The sequence below is a fragment of the Alligator sinensis genome, unplaced genomic scaffold (assembly GCF_000455745.1).
Source record: "Alligator sinensis unplaced genomic scaffold, ASM45574v1 scaffold1491_1, whole genome shotgun sequence".
Lineage (NCBI taxonomy): Eukaryota > Metazoa > Chordata > Crocodylia > Alligatoridae > Alligator > Alligator sinensis.
Window position 1 is genome coordinate 373,486 of NW_005843059.1, and position 18,285 is coordinate 391,770.

The following is an 18,285-nucleotide window of genomic DNA, read 5'->3' on the forward strand; positions in this document are numbered from 1 at the left end:
TGCTAGGGTCAACAGGGCTCAAGTACCTACTGTTTACAATCTCCAGTTATCAGTAATTCTGCACACCTTACATATGTAAACAAATTAAAAAGACCTTTGCTATAAAAAACCAAAAGTTGCAGCAGTCTTTTAAATATAGTTCTAATATTATCTTAGCACCTGGCTGGACCATGATACTGACATCCTTTGCTCCTATTGCCAACCCTGTTCTGTGAATCAGGAGGAACTGAGTTGCACAAGAATCATACTCTCCAATAACTGGAGAACAGGAATCTTGTTAATATCATTTCCCTGCTGGTTCACCAGAACAGAATGGCTAGGATAGTTAAAAGATGTTGCACTGCCGCTCAGCTAAAGACTGGTTTATTCTGTATTTTGAAAAATGGACAAGTTAAAAAAACAGCACAATAGGCCTACTAAGAAGATGCCTTCAAAAGGTGCATTTATGAAGGTGGAGGAAATGTTATGCCCGTCACTCCTAACAATACTAACAGCATTCACTTAACCTACAGAACATGGACTATATCCAGCTACCGCTGAGTGGCAGTGAAAAGACTCCTGTAGATTGGAAGCTGAAGTTTCTCTGTATTAGCAACCAAAAAAAAAAAAAAAGACTTAGACATTTAGGTATTTAAATACAATATTATGATCCTGAAAGCCCTGGCTCAGCTGCTACCTAATACTGCAGGCCTAAACTTCAGAGCTGCCTTACTTTTTTACCTTCTGATTCCCCATGCTCCCAACATTGTTTCTGCATAGAAGTGCCACAGTCTTTGTAAAACCAAGCAATAAGCATCTAGTTCATACATAAGTACACTTGATATTCTAAAATTAAGCAATTTTCCCAAACTCCTCTAAGGAGCTCCATCATGCTTACTTTCAGAGCTGGCCTAAGAAACACACACAGAATGGGGATCTTCATAAAATGCAGTGATATTCACTGATTTCTATTAAAATAGTGGGAGTAGTACCAGCACCTCCACTTTTTACAGTAAGACTAACGCTTAGAGCTCTTACTTGGATATGGAAGACTCAGGCACAAGTCTCTCCTAAGCCTGAGAGGATTCAAACCCACCTCCCAGGAGAGTGCCCAAACCACTAGGCTATGAAATTCCCTGAATGTGGAAATTCTGGATTTCTCCTGATAAAGTTTTGCCATGATGCAGAAAGGAATGCAAGATTTATTGGGTCAGAAGGACAAGAGGATGCATGAGCAGGTCACAAAGTTCTTGGATGCGGGCACATCACACAAAGAAAGAACTCATACTAAGGTCTGTCACACTTCCTGGATGAGTGCGCTAGCCAGCTGACTATTGTATAAAAGATGGACAAGATTCCAGGCTGTGGATCCAAAATGGGTGGGAGGGAAGCCCTAGTAAGGCTTCCTTCTCCCTGAAGCCCTACTAAGAAACTGGATTTAAAAGACAGTTTCCTGCAAGCTGAAAATCCTGCTTTTTGGTCAGCTGTGTACACTATCCCTTTCCAAAGGGTTTAATTGCTTTATGCAAAATATACACAATGTTAATTAATTGTATTATTTATGATTATAAAAAGGATATTGATCAAAATCGATAAAATTCTGAAAGTATGAAAAAATATGGAAAACACATCTGAGGGGTCTCATATGAGATTTGCAATTTATTAACATAAAGTAATTGCATATGCCATGGTGCAGCTATCGCCAGTCTAGTACCAGTATAACCCATTCCCAGTTTCATGCCCAGAGCAAGCCATTCTGGGATATATTCAATATCATTCAACCCAAACATTAAAAAATTATCCCCCTATAACAAAATGTTAAAAATATTAAATATTATAAATTCTTAAAAATAATACATATTAGATTCTTTTTACATGTCTGCTATTTTTTTTTAAGCTAGCATGCATTTGGATCATGTATGGAAGCCTTTTTCTGCAGCAAAGAGGGATAGAAACTTATTTTTTTTAAAGATGAAAGGTGATGTTCTCCCCTAGTTACATGATTCAAGAAACTCTGGCTTCAAGAAACACACCAACTATCAGGAGACTTGCAATAAAAAGCATGATAGTTTGCAATACTGATTTTTTTTCAGACAGACCTTGGGAATCATAGGCTTGCCAGCAATGAATGCTGGAAAAGAATTCAGGGACATAAAAGAACTCAGCTGTCTTTTCCCTAGGAAAGGAAAGATCAGGGAAGAGAGAGAACCTGTAAAAGAAGACATGTAATGAATCCAAAGAACAGAAAGCTAAGACACTTTTGGGAGCAAAAAGTTTTATGAACTTCTGTTTCAAAGTGTCAGGTCCATATTGCTGGGGGTACAGAGAACTAATAATGAATGAATGATTCTGAAGAATTCAAGAATTAATAGTGTTAAGCAAAGAACAAAAAATAGCTCAGTCACAGGAGATAAGTGATCAACAGAGTGTAGAAAGAGGTCATGGCCGACAGGAGTATAGAGGTCCTGGGGTACTAATTGATTAGTACCTTCCTGTTTTGAGGCTCAGATAAACTGTGTCCCAAAAAGGGGGAAGGAAGTCCCTTCTTTCCCCCATACTCCAGCATCAAGGAAGGGAGAAAATTCCTCAGATCTTCAAGGGATGGGTGTCATCCAATGAGGGCAAAAAATACGTGGTTGGAAATACTGTTTATTTTGAATGATGTTTACTCTGAAAGGGAGGAGGGCAGTTACTGAATTTGCTAAATTAAGCTATCCAACTAGGAATAAGTAAACTATCCTAAAGGAGAGGAAGCCAAGACCAGCAGCTGCATCTGATCTCTGAGAGGCCAGGGTAATCCTCTGGTGATTCATCGTTCCCCACATCTACCAAAAAATCCTTCACAGCAACAAAGGGGGAAGAAAATCATGAAACAAAGAAATATTGAAATAACTGATAACGAAATTTAGAAAATGGTGAATCGATGCATATGTAATAAAATTCGGTAGAACTGTAAAAGTACTGTAAAACATACAAAACACAACAAACTGTTGGGACACAAAGAAAATTGTATAGTGGGCAATCATAGGGATCACTCCTGATCATAATTTTACTTCTTTTTCAAAAATAGAAATTTCTGCATATTTTTTCTTGGGAAATTTCATATACCAAATATCAAAGACAATCAGAAAAGATCCATTTGAACAGGAATGTTCAGAAAAGTTACAGAACAGAACTCAAGCATGAAACCTGGTCTCTAGTTTAAGAAAAAAATTAAAAGACTTTTTTAGAACTTTTTTTAGACTTTTTTTAGGAAAAAAAAAAGACTTTTTGTCATATTTGACAGGAACCAAGGGCAGATAAATATTAATTTTCTGAATGTTTTAGGGACCTCGCAGGCTGGATGGAATGGCCGTATTTTGCCCACCCTTGATTTAAGTAAATTAAGTAATAAATTCTGCATTGCCTGGTATAATATCAATGTAGGAACTATTGACTTTAGGACTCAATTCTTAGAGCAGATTTGATATAGACACACGAACGTTAACAAAGTAAAACAAGATTCTGCATGTTAGAGCAATTATTTATTGTATTAAATAATAATTTTTGTTCAAATTAAACATATTTCCCCTTCTTTCTCACTTTTATTGTAAAATGCATTTTTCATATTTAATGAAATGTTTAAATATGATAGTTTTATTTAACCACAGATATGCATGTTTCCTCAGGAGCTATGCTTGGTATTCCTCCTCATTTTTCACCACCTCTTCCCCAGTTTGAGATCATCAAGATTCATCTTTCATTGAACTAGATAGCAGATGGATGTTATAGGTCTTCCGTTTTTCTGGGCACACTCTAAACAAGTCTAAAATGAGTCACTTGAAAGTATTAACCAGATAACAGAGCTTATTACAAGATCTGTGCTTGGCAGATCTGTGTAGCAATAAGGTTCTTACTTTCAATTTTACTTTTTATAAAGCTAAAGACAAGTACAGTTAACAGGGAGCCTAAAAGGAACACAGATGGGATTACTGGAATACCATCATTTAACATATTCTTTAAATCACTGTAGTACTGACTTGCATATTATTGTCAGAGAGGCATCTTCTGAATAGGGTGGTGTGCTGTTTAGCTACAGAACCGAAAATCAAAAAAAATCTTTGGTTCAAGCAAGACTGAACGTGAATTTGTTTTTATGGATGAAACAAAGATTCAAAAAGAAAAAATGGTTGGTGTGGTCAGCCCTACATTGCCCCAATAACTCTGGGGCTAGAAGCCAGGGTTAATTCCCGCTTGAGCATCAGGGGAATTGAACCTACATTTCACACTTCACAGGGAAGTGCACAAACCATGGCAAGCAGAAGGCTATTAATTCCTAACCTCCACATTCTCCTAAGTCTCCCATCCCTGTGTTCTCTTAAGTCTCCCGCCTTCCAAAAACAAAAAAGGCAAAAAGGAAGACCCAGAGAATTACAGATCCATCTTAATACCTGCAGAGTTACTGGAGCATATCCTAAGGAACTCTATTTGAAAGCATCTGAAGAAGGAAAGGCTGATCACAAGCAGCCAGCATAGATTTACTACAGCTTCTGGGCTTTGCTGGTTGCCGTATAGGGCTCGGAGGAGATTCCTCCCTACCCTGCTGCTACATGCATCAAGGATTTTTTTTAAGCCTTCCTCAGAGGCATTGAGTATTGGCAGCAGCCAGGCTGGGAATTTTGACTAGGGTGTGCCAGTGTTCCTTCTGGGATTTAAAATTTGGAGGTTCTGGGGCTGAGGGTCTTGCCCCTCTGCTTAGGGTTAGACTCATCACCATATTTGGCTCAGGAAGGAATTTTACCCTATGGTATGGACTGCAGGGGTTTCTGCCTTCCTGTGTAGCAGGAGGTGTGGCCCTCTTCTTAGGATCTCTTGAGCATCTCTTGAGGTTATCTGTTGTCATGCCACTGCTATCTGTTTTATAGTTAGAATTCTTGGTATTATTTCCAAACTTTTCCCATATTTTGTTAAACAGTTTACTACCTTGAGGAGATAAGTTTGGTCTCTTAAACAAAACATTAATCTATACATTCTATCAGGCATTGCTAATAACATTTCTTAACCTTTAACCTATTAAATTGAATGTTTAGTTATCTTTGTAAATAATCCAAAGGCACATCAGTTGGTAACAAAGTTAATTTAAAGAAGGGAATACTATATCAAAGAGAATTTCTTAACTGTTAATGCTATTTGTCTAATATACAAGGACAGTCTTTAACTACATGGGTTTTCATGTGTATCATATGTGAGTAGGAATGAGTCCCCCATAAATCTAAATTATTTCTTAGCAAAACCTAGATTTCTTTAACTTCCTGTTAGTTTCTCAATCCAAGAATATCCCCCAATTTACCTTAACGCATACTTAAAGCTGGGAGGTTGGACATCTACTTAGAGTGGAATTGATCCAGAAGAAGAAAGGAGCCTTACTCAAATTTAAACTGAACAACTTTTATACATAAAGTGCAGTGTTTTAATAGTGACTGCATGGAAAGAGATGCATGTGAACAAAAGGGCAACAGTAGTAGTACTGATTATGCAAATTACTGATTATGATGATTATCATTTAATCTTGAACTGTTCTGCAAGGGGACAGTGTCAGTCTGTGTAGCATTCTTTCCTTCCAATATCCTGGAAGTACTTTTCAAAAATAATTCTGTCAGAAGCTGAGTCTACAAAATACTGGTGTCCTTGTATTCAAAGGACCCCATGTCACTTTTGCAGATTTCTTCTAAGGAAGCATCACTTCTGAGAATAGAAGGAAGTATCACTCTTGGCAGAGATTACTTATACCATTATTAGACAAAGCCTTGTGTAGGATAAGCAGATACCTGATTATATTCTATGGCCACAGAAGCCACACCTAGCTGCAGAATTACACTTCAGAATCTCAAATTTCAATTAAAAGAATGAGGGCTGTTGGTTGTAGCCATCTTGGTCTAGGGACATAGACAAGGTTATTTGTACCAATGTGATATCTTTTATTAAACCAACTAAATAGTTGGAAAAATTGTTCCTTGCAAGCTTTCAGATATAAAAGTCCTTCTTCAGGCATAGGGAGAGTCTGTTGGTGTTTTGTGTACTCTCCTGGGTGGAACAGAAACCAAAATGCAAAGTGCAGGTCTGTAAAAATGCAAATGCATGGCAGTGAGGATCAGAGGGAATGGGAAACAATAGGTGTTAGACAGGTTGGGGGGATGGCACAGGAGGGGGAATGTTGAACTAAGGATAGAACATAGCTGGTAAAATGCAGACAGGTTACCTGGGGTTATCAGATGTTAGGCAGGTTATGATGTGCCATAAATCCAATGTCTATATTTAGTCCATGATTTTTTGTATCCAGTAGATTTATGAAGTGAAGTTCATAGGTTCATCTACAAAAGGTGTTTTGTACATTCCCTTTGAGGAGTAGAACTGAGAGACTGGAGAGAGAGTGGTTGTCCTGTGAGAAGTGTGCACCCACAGGTAATTGGGTATTTTTGTCTTTGATAGATTTACGGTGTTCATTCATTCTGGTATGCAGTTGTTGTTTGGTTTCTCCTACATATTTTCCATCAAGGCATTTAGTGCACTGGACGAGATATATTCCATTTCTGGAGGCGCAGGTCTAAGATCCAGGAAAGGTGAGGTTCTGTTGTGGCGTGTAGTTATTGTGAGAGTGTTGGAGATGTGTTGGCAGGTTTTACATTTCTTGTTCTGGCATGGTCTGAGGCGGAAGGGGGGCGGGCATCTTAGACCAGTTTTCACCATTTTAAAACCAGTCTCTGTATGCTGAACTTCTGTTCTGTTATGGGTATAGACTGGTTTCCAATCACTTATACTGGTAAAAGTGTAACACCTGTACCTGGCCATGTTATTAATGATGGATTTTATGAAAAAAGGATATTCTTACCTTAAATGGAAAAAAAATTCTTTAACTAAGACGGCACAGACTAAATAAAAACTCCTTTCACTACATGTGAATTAATAGATTAGACTCCTGTGGATTTTTTTGTCTGTGACAGTTAAAGGTTTTTGATATTACCACATAAAATAGACATGTTGCATAACTGAATGCCTATTGTTAAATCCAGATATGGGGTTTGATATTATCCAAGCCTTTAAATTCAACCACAGACTAGAATTCTAATATTTATGGTAAAATCCTGGACCCACTGAAGTCAAGGACAAAATTCTCAGTGGTGCGGACTTCAGAGAGCCTTTAAAAACATTTGTATTTGACTTTTGTAGTATTATATTAGACTGAATTTTACCACCATACTATTTCCATATGCTTCAATATGAATGTAAAATGCATTTGAGAGAACTTAGATCCTAAAAGTAGACGTTATATTTCAAAAACAAGTTTACCATAGTCTAGTTGATTACATTAGGTAAAAATACAGATGAAACCAAAGGATAGTATTAATACTGTGAGAGGTCATAGTCATGCCTACTGACAATCTATTTTGATTTTCGCAAAAAAAAAAAAAATGGAATAGCATATCACATTCTATCACATTAAAGACAGCACACATCCCAGTGACAGCAAGTTAGAAAAACCTTTAAAAACAATTACCCCATTACACATCATGAGATAGAGAAGTTCATAGCAGGTAACGTCAAGTCAAACAACTAATTGGGCTAATGTTTAATGCACACCAGTCTCTGTAGTCAACGGCTAGCATCATTCTCTGATGACTCTGCCTCCTCAGTCTGAATGGTCAGTACCCATTTACTACTATATTGGGGGAAGCCATTTGCACAAATCCAGGGCGGGGTATAAATTAACCCCATGAGTGCCATAGCAAGATGTTTCAATCACTGCCACTGCACCCCAAAGCAAGTAGTAGCAGTAATACATAAATGCACTTATAAACTAGCACCATTCAACAGTTTACCTCCAATTATTTTATCTTGCCAATTCAAATGTGATTACCAGAAAACAGTGTTTTTTAAATGTAGTAAAACTTTAAAAAGTAATACTATCATCCCTCAATTTTTAAAAAAATTGCTTTAAACCTGGTTGATATGGAAGATCACATGATTGTCCTGCCTTTTACAGGATGATGAAAACAAAGGAGCATATCATATACACCACTTCTCCATTTTTCATCTTACTTTAGACCAGCCTATTCATAGTAATTTAGGGAGTCCACGCAAGTACATATTTGCTTCATACAAAAACTTAATTTGATTGTATCTTTTTTTAATGAAGACACAATGAACAACAGACAAAACAAAATGAACTATAAAACTAAATAACAAACCCAGTATAATAGATTTTATAACAATCTAAAGGTAATGCTAAAATTAAAAACAATTTTTAGATATTATTTTGATTCATCCACTGAAATCCTCCATAAATTATTGCAAAACTTAGACTGAACAGTCAACTTATGATTTTAAAGGTCTTAAGACAACCCACTTTCCATTTCCAAGTATTATATTTATTGACAGTATTTCTAACAACAAACTTCATTTTAAAATTATTTCAAAACAATTTTTAGAGTTTCTAAACTTCATTTTGGCACATTCTTTATGTTATTACTGTCTAATATCTTGCTATGATCAGACTGTGACTCTGGGGGACTCTTATCTCTCTACATTTATTTCACTGTTCTTTCTTCCCTGCAGTCATAATCATCAGAAATGCAATCTTTCCTACAGACGGATTAAATATTTCTCAACTAAGAAGTGTTAAATGAAACCACAAATTTATCAAAATATTGTACTATTAAATAATCATGTGCTAAAAACTAAACAAGAAGCTAAGTTATAGAAATGTGATCTACTTTCAGTAGCTTTAAAAAAAGTCTCTCAGAAGGAAAAGTCAGTTGATACAACCTCACCTAGGTGGTATTTATTTAAGTTTTATTTTTGTCATCCCTCTCTACATTTTGTTTAATTGCTCATGGAAGTGCAGGACTGGTAGCCTTGAAGAAAAATTAACACACAACAATTCCTCCGCACAACAACCAACCACTGCACAAAATGTATGCTACTCAGCCAAATAGCCTCAGTCCTAACCAGAAGGATATTTTAAAGAGTTGATACAATGTTCCTAGTCTTTTTTGCAGGGGATAACAGTTAGCACTAACTGTGGTGCTGATGGTTTTGTGGTACATTTTCCTGTTAACAAGGAATGGAATCAAGATCACCACTAATTCACATACTCTTAAGACACCAAGTCACTTGTTGATGACATTTTGGGTCAACATGTAGGATTCTTCAGACAACACAGAGACTAAAGGCTCAATACTTTGCAATTGCTCTGCCGATTCATTTAACTTGCCAAATTATGCAAATTAAACTATCTGTAAAGCAGTCTACTTCATATTTATTGCAGAAGATGTTGTTCCATACAAAAGTTAATTGAAATCAGCAAACAAACTGAAGAAACTCAACCTTAAAACAAACACCATAGACCAGATTTTTGGTCCTGCTACAGCCCTCCTAGGACATCTTACTATATTCTGGCTATTCCAAGTCACTGGAACAGCTTTCTCAGGCCACTGAGAAGTAAAGCAATTTCGATCATTTCTGAGACCACTTTAAGTTGTCAGACTAAATCAAAGAACTAGGAAATTGGCCTAAGCCTTCTTTTTCTCCTTTTTCCTCCCATGGGCCTGATAATTTGGTCTTTTTTGTTTAACTCACTTCTTAATGTCCATTATTGTGACAAGATATGTTCTTTTAAAAGGAGCAAGGACATTATGAGGATTTTACCTTCTTTAGGGATGCAAATTCCCAAAAAACAATCTAATTCTGAAGCATCAATGGAAAACAAATCAGAGTACTTGAATGAAGCAGGGTGTATAGACAGGTATACACTTCTTTGATTTACAACCCACCCAGACATAAATCATTCCTTAAAATAATCATATATAAAATAAACAAAATTCAGTAAACTTACATAATCATGAAAGGCTTTAGCTTCACTTGAATGTTCACATGTCTCTCGTCTTTCTGGAGCTGCACAGTATAGATCCCAAAATACACTACAAGTGGAAAATAATAAGTTATGGAACCAGAAAGGAAATTATTATGTTTTATATTTCTCTCTTTATACACGCACACGCACACGCACACTCACACACACTATATAAAAATCACCTTACACCTTCATCCAAAAATCTCAGACTTCTACACTGATCGATAGAATTAATCCTCATAACGCCCCTGTATGGTAAGAAAGTATCCTCTGATAATACTTTCCCAAAGCTTCTGATACTTTGTCCCTTTAATACCACTATGCTGTAATCTAAGCACACCAGAACTGCTGGAATTTAGAATATACAAAACCATATATTTTGGCTGTTTTACAACTGGAGGGAGAGCTTCTCAAAAGTGTGCAGCAACTGTTACAAGTTAATTTGTTGCCTTTGCATAATCCTGTAAAATAGAGATGTCAAACTCATCCAGCCCTGAGATAAGTGGCACGAGACTAGTCTTCAAGTCGCAGTCCAGATTGGGCCCACAGACTGGGCCCCACAGACTTTTGACCTTTTAGTTTTGTTAACCAGCATTAACTGAAAAATGAACAATATTCAGAAATAGTATTGAGTATTTTATCATGGCAGGAAAACTGAAGCTCTTAAACTCAAGGCTCTGGAAATCAACTTGTCTACTGTACAGGAAAACTTCTGGAAGAATAAATTAAAACAGAAGTTTATCTGTGTCCTTATGGAACTACACTGAAATTCCTTTGATTTACCTTTTGCTCATCTGCATAGCACAATACTTCATAGGTTAGGAAAATTTTACTCAGGCCAGTGAAACTCTGTTGCAGGCAATCAAAATTAAAGCTGAACGCACAGGTCATGAGACATAAGGAGCAGCATTTCTTTATAGAATTTCAGAAACGAAGCTCTAAAAAGTTTGGTAGAGACTGTGCCACTTGACACAAGTATAAAATTTCCATCCTTTCTTATATTCATGTGGAACTACTATCTCACCTCTACCTTTATCCTTTGGGCACTTGTACACCTGACACCATTAACATGTACACGTGATGAAAATGTCACTTTGTCTGGTTTATTGGCATCACAATGTACGCATGCAAGACTTGTGGGGGTTTTAAATGACTTTTCATTGTTGCAAACTATATCCAGATGTAGTTTAGTTTGCAACTTTGCAAATTGCAATGATGTAGCTGCCAGCTTGCCCCCTGGCCACAGGAGAGGCGGGAAGGTTGTGCTGAAAAAAGGATCAGGCCCCTTGTCACTACTGCCTTCAGCAGTGAGGGGCCTGATCCTTTTTTTCTTTTATTGGGGAAAAGTCTGTCCATCTTTCTTGCAGCAGGGGGGTGAGCTGCCAGCGGGCTGAGCAGCCCCTGAGCTGCGGGGGGCCCCAGTCCTTCCCTCTGCGGTGGCAGCACCTCTCGGGGCCACCCAGGCAGGCTGCTAGTGGCTGGGTGCTGCCCCAGCTCAGAGACCGCACCTGGCCAGATCCAACTGTTACCCGAGCCTGCTGGGGTTCCAACACCCTGTGCATGGTCCTCACCCCCTTCCTGACACCTGGGACCACCCAGAAATGGGCTGGCTTCCCCTGGGGCAGCACAGGGAGGCAGCAGGAGGGTGGCTCGGTGTGCTGGCAGCTGGAGAAGGTGGCGGGGATGGTGCACAGGGCACTGGAAGCCCAGGCAAACTCAGGGAAGCTTGGATTCAGTGAGCTTCCTGTGCCCCATGCACCATCCCCACCGCCAGCACACCCAGCACACCTGTGCTGCCCCAGGGGCAAGCCAGCCTGGTCCCAGTGGGGGGAAGGCAGCAAGAACAGTGCATGGGGCGCTGGAACCCCTGGCAGGGCTGGGAAAGCGTTGGATCCAGCCAGGTGCTGCCTCCAAGCTGGGGCAGCACCCAGCCCACTAGGGCAACCCCCAGGAACACTTCTACTCTAGAGGGAAGGACCGGGGACCCCACAGCTCAGGGGCTGATTGGCCTACCACCAGCTCACCCCCTGGCTGCGAGTAGGCACCAGCACCAAAAAAGGAAAAAAAAATAGGATCAGGCCCCTCACCAAATTGTGACAGAAAAATTTAAATGGATTAGACCTTGGGGTTTTATTCTATGCCCCACTTCAATTTAGGGGGCATAGAATAAAACCTCCCATCACATGTACAAGCGCCATTTGTTGCCAGTATTCGCCATGATTATCCATTCATAAAATATGTACACACATCAAAAGTGTGTGGAGTCTTCAGTTGGTTACAATATATCATAGCTGAACAGCAATGGTTATGAATTATGTTTTCTTCCATTATCCCAACATGCTGCTTTGGGACATTATACACACAGACATACATACATGTAAGAAAGTGGGATTCTATGTGAAAAAGTATAAAGCACTTTGGTGTCATTTTTTGTTAGAGGTAATGGATAACTTTATGAAGAAATATAATCTGTAGACTTGCATGATGCCAATTTAAGATATTTCTATGGCTTAGCTTGCTGTGCTTGGCAAAATACCTGAAGTTTTTACCCTCGGCTTAAGTCCATCCCAATTACCAATGTATTTAAACACATGCTTAAGTCATATTTCAACTTCAGCAGGCTTAAACATATTCTTAAGCTTAAGTACACATTTATTTGCTAAAGTGAACCAGAGTCAAAGGCAGTAATTTCATGTCATGTTTCTATGACAGAGTAAAGAAAGTATGTCACCTCCCCCTGTATCTTTTTAAACCGCATTATTTACAATATGAAAATTATAGTTTAAATGCATGCTACTGAAAGACTCAATGTAAAGAAAGTAATTTGTCCATCTTGATGTAAAATATAATGTGCTAACACTGTCATTTTAGTAATTATCCTTGTCCCAGCAAGATTTAAAAAAAAATACTGAAAGCCAACTAAAGCAATACTCAATCATCTTTTTGTGGCCACAGGTCAGAACAGCTCAACTCAGGTGTGAGGAAACTCAGCACTGGGACCCAGCCACTGCTGCATCTGCTTCTCCCTGTTGCCAGGCAATAGCAGGGGGGAAGTTCCTCACAACTGGACCACAGCACAGCATGGTGCAAGTGAGGCCTCCCACTGAAAAAGCCCCCTGGGTCTGTAAGCAGATCCAGCCTACAGGCCAAAGGTTCCTAACCCCTGAAATAGAGTGAAGGAGACTACAGGCAAAATACTTCATTGTGAAACTGAAAAATTAACTCTAAAGCAACATGGCTATGCTTCATGTTTGTTTTATGGGAATCAACTGTTATTGTTGGCTTCTATCATTCATTTTCCCACAAATTACTCTTGAAGATATACAATAGCTTTGTATAAAATTTCCTTTAATTCCTTTATTCCTAGTTTTAAGGCCAGTAAATACAATATACTCTTAGTCACTTTAATTGGAAAGAAAGAAAATTAGCACTTACCACCACCAAGAGTGCAAGAACCCGGGGGGTTCCCCCAACGTGATGTTTTTTTCCCATCGTATCTTAAAAAAAACACAAAAAAGAAGCCCAATAAAAAATAAATTCTGCATGTTATATTATGTATCTCTCCATTGCTAAGGAAAGATTTCAAGTGTTACTTTAAGCCTACATGTGCAAGGCCCAGACGGAGAAAGAGAGAGAGAGATTAAAAAAACTTCAAAAATGTATAAAATTCATCTGAATTAGATTTATAAGGAAAACCAAGGAATGCTGCAGGAATAATGTTAGCAATTCAGCAGGTGGCAGTCTTTCCTCCACATCCAAATTGAACAAATGTTTCAGCACATAAAAGAGCACTGAGCTTTGAACTAAAATTCAACAGTAGTCTGGCCAAAGTGAATGAGATGGCCAAACATAGGAATTTAGCAAGGACTGTTTCTATATCATATATGTCTTCTCCACTTACATTTGGAGTATTGTTTACTTCCTGTTCTAAACTGTGGGGAAGTATTATTATCTGAACATATGCAGCATTCTGCCCCACATGGGGAACTGACAGCATGTCAGGAGTGGATGAAATGTGTCCTTCTGTTGTGACCTCTTTGGATCAATTGGTATGAAAAGTGTTGATGTGTATAAATAATATCCTTAAGAAAACTGAGAATGGCTAATCATATGATTTGCAGAAGAAAATAAAAGATTTTGGTACCTAGCTTCCACTGAATTCCAAGGCCCAGTTATCCATGATTTTCAAGAAGAGATTATTTGATACAGACAAGTATTTAATGACTTGCAAGAGAAGGAGGATATATACTAGCAGTTAGGTCGCCCCTTACAAGTACAAACAAAACGCTTCTAATGTAAGTATGATGTTCTGTGTAAATGCCATTTTCTGATTGCAAAACTTATTTTTTCCCTTATTGGGTCTATTTCCTTTTGCTGCTAAAGTCAGTACTAGAAACCAATTATACAGCACTCAGAATGAAAAATAAATAATAAATAAAAACAGTTAAAAAGAACAGTTGAAAAAAACAGTTTAAAATGTGGAAATGCCACCTATATTATATCAGGCAAAATCCAAGTTAAAATAAAAGTCAAATCAACAATATAAATAAAAGACTACTCATATCCATTGCAAATAACTTGAAGAACTCAAGTTAAATATGTAGAATAGATGGTATTCTTCAGAAGTGTGGAAGTAAAGTGTTCGAGTAGATGCACAGTAAGTAACACTTGTTCCTGAACACTAGGAAGTCATTCATAAAGCTCAAAAATAATGTCTAAGTAAAGGACTTTCACAAGGGCTGTGTGCATTATGTAAATCCTTCAAAACAGGGCTTAAGGAGGACTTAATTGGTGCCTAGGGCTTCTGCTGGCTCTCTTCACTGGGAAGCATTTCATCCTAGTCAAGGCATTCAAACAGGAAGCCTAACAAGAATGAGGAAATTTTATATATAATTTATATATTTTATATATATAAAATGCTTGATCTTAAGTCTGTTTGACAACACAGATTTAAGTACAAAAGGGCTTTTACGAAGAATTATTAGAAAACAAAACAATGCCAGAGAGAAGACCTCTTCAAGGACAATATCAAGAGTCCTTAAGTGAAGAATAGGTAGATTGTTAATTAGGAGCTACCTGCCTACCTACCTGAATTCAGATAAGTAAACAGGTTTATTTTTCTAGGGCTGAGATCTAATATCCAGGGACACTAAACCATTTAAAAAACCTTGTCTAGGTACGATAGGGTAGCCAAGTGGGCAACCATTCCTCTAGGAAAATAATGTGGGGTTGACTCAGCAGAAGAGCAGCTACTGCCTCTCCAGCCAGAAGCTAGGCTACATGGTTTAAGTGGCATATACCAAAACTTCCACACACAAAAAAAGTAAAACCCATGACCATAGATCTTTTGCTATTTCAGTCACTTTTCTTTATTTGTTATATGCCTTTGGGTAAAAAAAAAAAGAAAAGAAAAACCTCTTGTAGTCACTGTAATTAGCTGCTAGTCACATCTCCTACAAGGAAATTTCTTGCAGGAACCAACTAACTTTCAAACTAACTTGATAAAGGAGATTCAGCTGGTCAACAAAGTGGTTAATCCAGAGCCTCACTGTCAGAGTGGTTGAACCAGAGAATGCTATCTTATAAAGAGGAAAAAGCAAAGCATCTCAGGAAGGTTGAACTCCAGCGGTAAGGACAGAAGTTACACACAAACTGGTTTAAGTCATCAGAAACAATAGAACATTAGAAATAGAACAATAGAAATGTCCAGTGCACATAAAACAGTTTCAAAATGGCTGAAACTGGTTTAAGATAAGACTTAACTGATTTAGGTCAAACTGGTTTATGAAACTTCTGTCCCAGACCCCTTACTGGTTCAAGTTAAATCACAGTTCCCTGGCATCCCGGCATTCTTTCCAGCCCTGGGCTGGGCCGTGCTGTGCTGTCTGTTCCAGCAGACAAGAGTTGAGAGGGGAGGCAGGCACTGCCCCACCCATGCAAACCCTGGCTGGGGGCTGGGGCCAGGGAGGGGGATTAAACACCCCTTCCCGCACTCAAACTTACTGCTGGCTACGACTGAGGACTACAAATCCCAGAGGCACCTGGAAGCAGCCCCTGCCTGTGCCTGGAAGCAGGAAGAAGTGATGACCGACCCTGCAGTCTTGCTGCTGTGATTCTGGACTGCAAATCCCTGAGACCCCTGGGGCAGCAGGAAGAGAAGCGAACAGAGTCCATGCTGGCTACATGCCAAACAGCCATGCTCTAGTGCCCCATGGCTTCTGGCCTGAGCCACTACAGGCATGTAGCTACATTTCCTGACTCAAAAGTAAACATGTCCAGTTGTTTCTTAGTTTAATCTCTGCAGTTTAGACTAACCTGCAAAGACTGCTCAAAAAGTTCAAGGCTGAATCGATTCAATCTGTACTTAGCCCAGGGGTCTACAGCCCACCTCATGCTATAACTATGAACAACTCCAAGAGGATTTTGGACTTACTTGTTGGTGAATCTTTGTTCTAGGAAAGTTTAGTTAAGAATACAGTATCACAAAATTTGGAGAAAGTTAAACAACCAGTTAGCTTGGGACAATATTTTACATTCTACATGATCTCAGTATAGGAAAGCTTTAATTTTGCCCCATTATTTAGTTATATTCTCTTCTTCTACCTTAAATAGTATTTCTGTATCTTGTCATTTACGCTCTTCTAATTTTTTGTAGTCTGCTATATCTAGCTTATCTAAGTTACACACGGAATGTTGTAAGGTTGGATTCTCAGTCCCAGAGCGGATCTAAACTATTAGTTTTCAGCAGCCAATGGGCATTTATACACATACCTTTTTGTCCAGCGACACGCCAGAGATCTGGTGGGTCGGAGCAGACAACTTTTTTTGTGTGGAAGTTTTGGTATATGCCATTTAAACCATGTAGCCCAGGCTTGGTAGGGAGAGGGAGTAGCCATTCTTCTGCTGTGTCAACCCTACATTCTTTTCCTACAGGAATGGTTGCTCACTTGGTAACCCCATCGATTTAATCGAGTCTGCTCCGCATAGGAGCTGACACGCACCAACTGCTTAGCGTGCAGTTATATAACCGGTGAAATGTGCATCAGTGTGCAGAAAATGTCAGCGATGTGCTTTTGAACTAAAACCTCTCCAACATGTTTTAGTTCAAAAGTGCACTGCCATTTTTTTGGTGCTGACATGCATTTCACCACTTATACAGCTGCATGCACTGCAGCACCAGGCACTTTTAAAAGCGCCTGGCACTGCAGCACAAGCATGTGTACAAATGCTCAAAGGGACTGTTCTAGTAGCTAGAGATGCTAGAACACAGGGAACCTCAAGCCACACTCTTTTCAATTGAATGTGCTCCCTAACCTGGGATCAGAAGAGAAAGTGACTTAGGAGGGGCATAAGAATCTACAACTGGCATGGCCCAATGAGATTGTAGCCCTATTGCACACGTGGATGAGTGGAAAGAGGACAAAGAACGGCAGAAAACCTGGCCTTTAATGTTTCCTTAAAAATGAGTAACACTTTGTTCACAACTGAATGTAGAAATTCAGATACAGTTGCACCAGATTCACACATAAAAAGGACTATTTTTTGTTACCTGCGATACAGAAATTGACAGGGAAAAACTGAAATTTTTTAGCAATCGTACTGAATTGGAAACTGATGTCTAACCTAATACCTACTAGCATTCTTTTTGTCTCCTTCATCATTACTGTTTGCCAGGATTCTCTGCCCTGTTGAGTGCTGTGTATATTGGATTATTTTCCTCCTGGAAGTGTGTTCTATGTCATTTGCATTATGTCACTACTCCAGTGATATTAGCAACTTTACCCAATATAGTTTCTTCTACAAATGCATTCAACATACTGTTTGCTTTTTCTGCACCATTAATGAAGTAGTTAAATAAGCCCAAAGATCCTTGCATTATTTAATAGATAACACACACCACTCATTATGTTACTATTTATCACTGCTTCTTTCTCACTATCCTTCAGAGAGTACTAGTCTATATTTCAGCGTTTCTAGATATTCAAATCTGAATTAATTTTGAAAGCAAGTTTTTCAGCAATGCCACAGGATGCTTTTTTAAAATCCAAATGTCATATCTATTACATTCCCCTTCATCCACTCATTTTGTAAATCTATCAAAAAAGTAAAATAAGCAATGGTTGTCTTGCAAAATTTATCCTTCATAAATGAATACTTTTTACTGAAGCATAAATTATCCTCTTTTGTATTTTTCTCTTAATTATTTTTCCATTACTCTACAGAGAAATTAGATATACCAGACAGTAACTGCCAGAAACACTGTTCTATGAACAAAAGAACTGGTAGTACCACAAATCTGCTTTTTTCCTGACTTCTGGTGCAATGCCAGTGGCCGATGATTTGTTCAAAAAGAATTGTCACTAGCACAATAATTTTGTTAGCTTTTGCGGAAGCTGACAATCAGCTTTTAGGACAGC

General features: G+C 38.5%; 1 protein-coding gene across 1 annotated transcript in view; it reads right to left on the reverse strand.

Annotated features, from left to right (window-relative positions):
* The window catches only part of SSBP2 (single stranded DNA binding protein 2), a gene marked incomplete at its 5' end in the record, with an annotated part of 243,120 nt that overhangs the window by 223,981 nt on the left and 854 nt on the right, over positions 1–18,285 (reverse strand). The window contains 2 exons of the mRNA XM_025193504.1: positions 9,851–9,935; positions 13,304–13,365. Coding sequence (XP_025049289.1) covers positions 9,851–9,935; positions 13,304–13,365 — 147 coding nt within the window. The remainder of the gene's footprint in view (positions 1–9,850; positions 9,936–13,303; positions 13,366–18,285) is intronic.